The 1,318-nt window shown below is 50.1% G+C and overlaps 1 protein-coding gene across 1 annotated transcript; it reads right to left on the bottom strand.

The window, feature by feature from the left end:
* Positions 1-114: 114 nt before the first annotated feature.
* VOLCADRAFT_101442 (uncharacterized protein) lies at positions 115-1,108 on the bottom strand (the record flags this gene model as incomplete). Its single annotated transcript, XM_002959877.1, has 3 exons — positions 115-714; positions 908-929; positions 1,026-1,108. 3 exons carry the CDS (start codon positions 1,106-1,108, stop codon positions 115-117), a joined length of 705 nt encoding a protein of 234 aa, XP_002959923.1.
* Positions 1,109-1,318: the final 210 nt, after the last annotated feature.

The following is a 1,318-nucleotide window of genomic DNA, read 5'->3' as shown; positions in this document are numbered from 1 at the left end:
ACACGACCATACACAGCCCAGCCCCACAAATCTGCATGCTACACCACATGACCCCACGCCAGGACACTGCCCTGCCAGGCACCAATTCTATGTCCATCGTAGGCAAGATTCCCACTAGCGTTGTACACGACCCTGTAATGACTTCACATGGTCAATAACCGCCTTGGTAAGGGGCATAGGTGCATGCTCTCCCCATCCTGCAACACTCATGGCATTGTAGCTTCGGCACAATAAGCAGTAGGCTCGTGGCTTTGTAGGGTGCTGCTGAAGGGTAACACGAACTGGAGCTACATCCTTAGCCAAGTAAAAAGGGTTCGATTTTGACATTCGCAGGACAGGCACATTCATGTAATCATCAAGGAGAGGCAAGGATGGCTCATACCACTCAGAAACCTCCAGCACCACATCGTCAATTTGATCAGTACGGTAGGATGGCAGGCGCCATGCCTTTGCAACCTTTCCAACCCACCATCCAATTTCTGGCACAGCGGCACACTTCCTGCACATGAACCATGTATGCACATCATTTGGATAGGAGTTATCCTTGCTACGCCGGTACACAGCTTTGATGTCGATACAGTCATTTAAGCGTACACCTGCAAGACGCTCACTGAAGCTTGGTGGTACATCAAATTTGTATGGCTCCTTGAGTGCATCACTAGTGCGCCAGATTTCCAACGGCCACAAGTTCCTTAGTACCGAGTCCTGGATGGCCTGCAAGGTGTAATATCATTTGCCGACTTTCGGTAAATACACCATGATGCTCATTTCAACCAGACATAACTACCCATGCACAGCTCAGCCCTTCCTACCAAGGATTTGAAGTCCACTGCTTGTGAGATTCGGTCGTGTGTCAGGACTTTAGATCTTGGAGAATTGCCATCCACCTTCACACTTGCAAGCGCACCTTGCACTTCCTTGCATATGGACTGGAATCAACATTGGCACATTGTGGAAGGATGGTAATCAATACATCCGGCTCAGCAGGTAAGAACGGTTGGACATACAACCCACCCATGACTTACCCCAGCACTGGTATCATGGTCAGGCCACTGAGCCCATAGCCACTCCAGAAATGCAGCCCACAGTTCCTTGTACCTTGGGTCATGTTGAATGTACATTTCATGTAGCTGGGAGCGTTGGACAGATGATAAGGATGCCAGCAGCCTAAGTCCACCAGCTCCATCGATGCGCAAAGGCTCAACTGAGGGAGCCTTTTCATTGCGCCAGGTCCAGCCGCTGTGTATCTCCTTAGTAACCGCTACTCCCTGGGAAGGATACCATCTAGCATGACTGTGCTTTGGTTACGGTAAGCAAC

This window comes from Volvox carteri, assembly GCF_000143455.1.
Source record: "Volvox carteri f. nagariensis unplaced genomic scaffold VOLCAscaffold_1143, whole genome shotgun sequence".
Taxonomy (NCBI): Eukaryota; Viridiplantae; Chlorophyta; class Chlorophyceae; order Chlamydomonadales; family Volvocaceae; genus Volvox; species Volvox carteri.
This window is presented reverse-complemented; position numbering and strand designations above follow the sequence as displayed.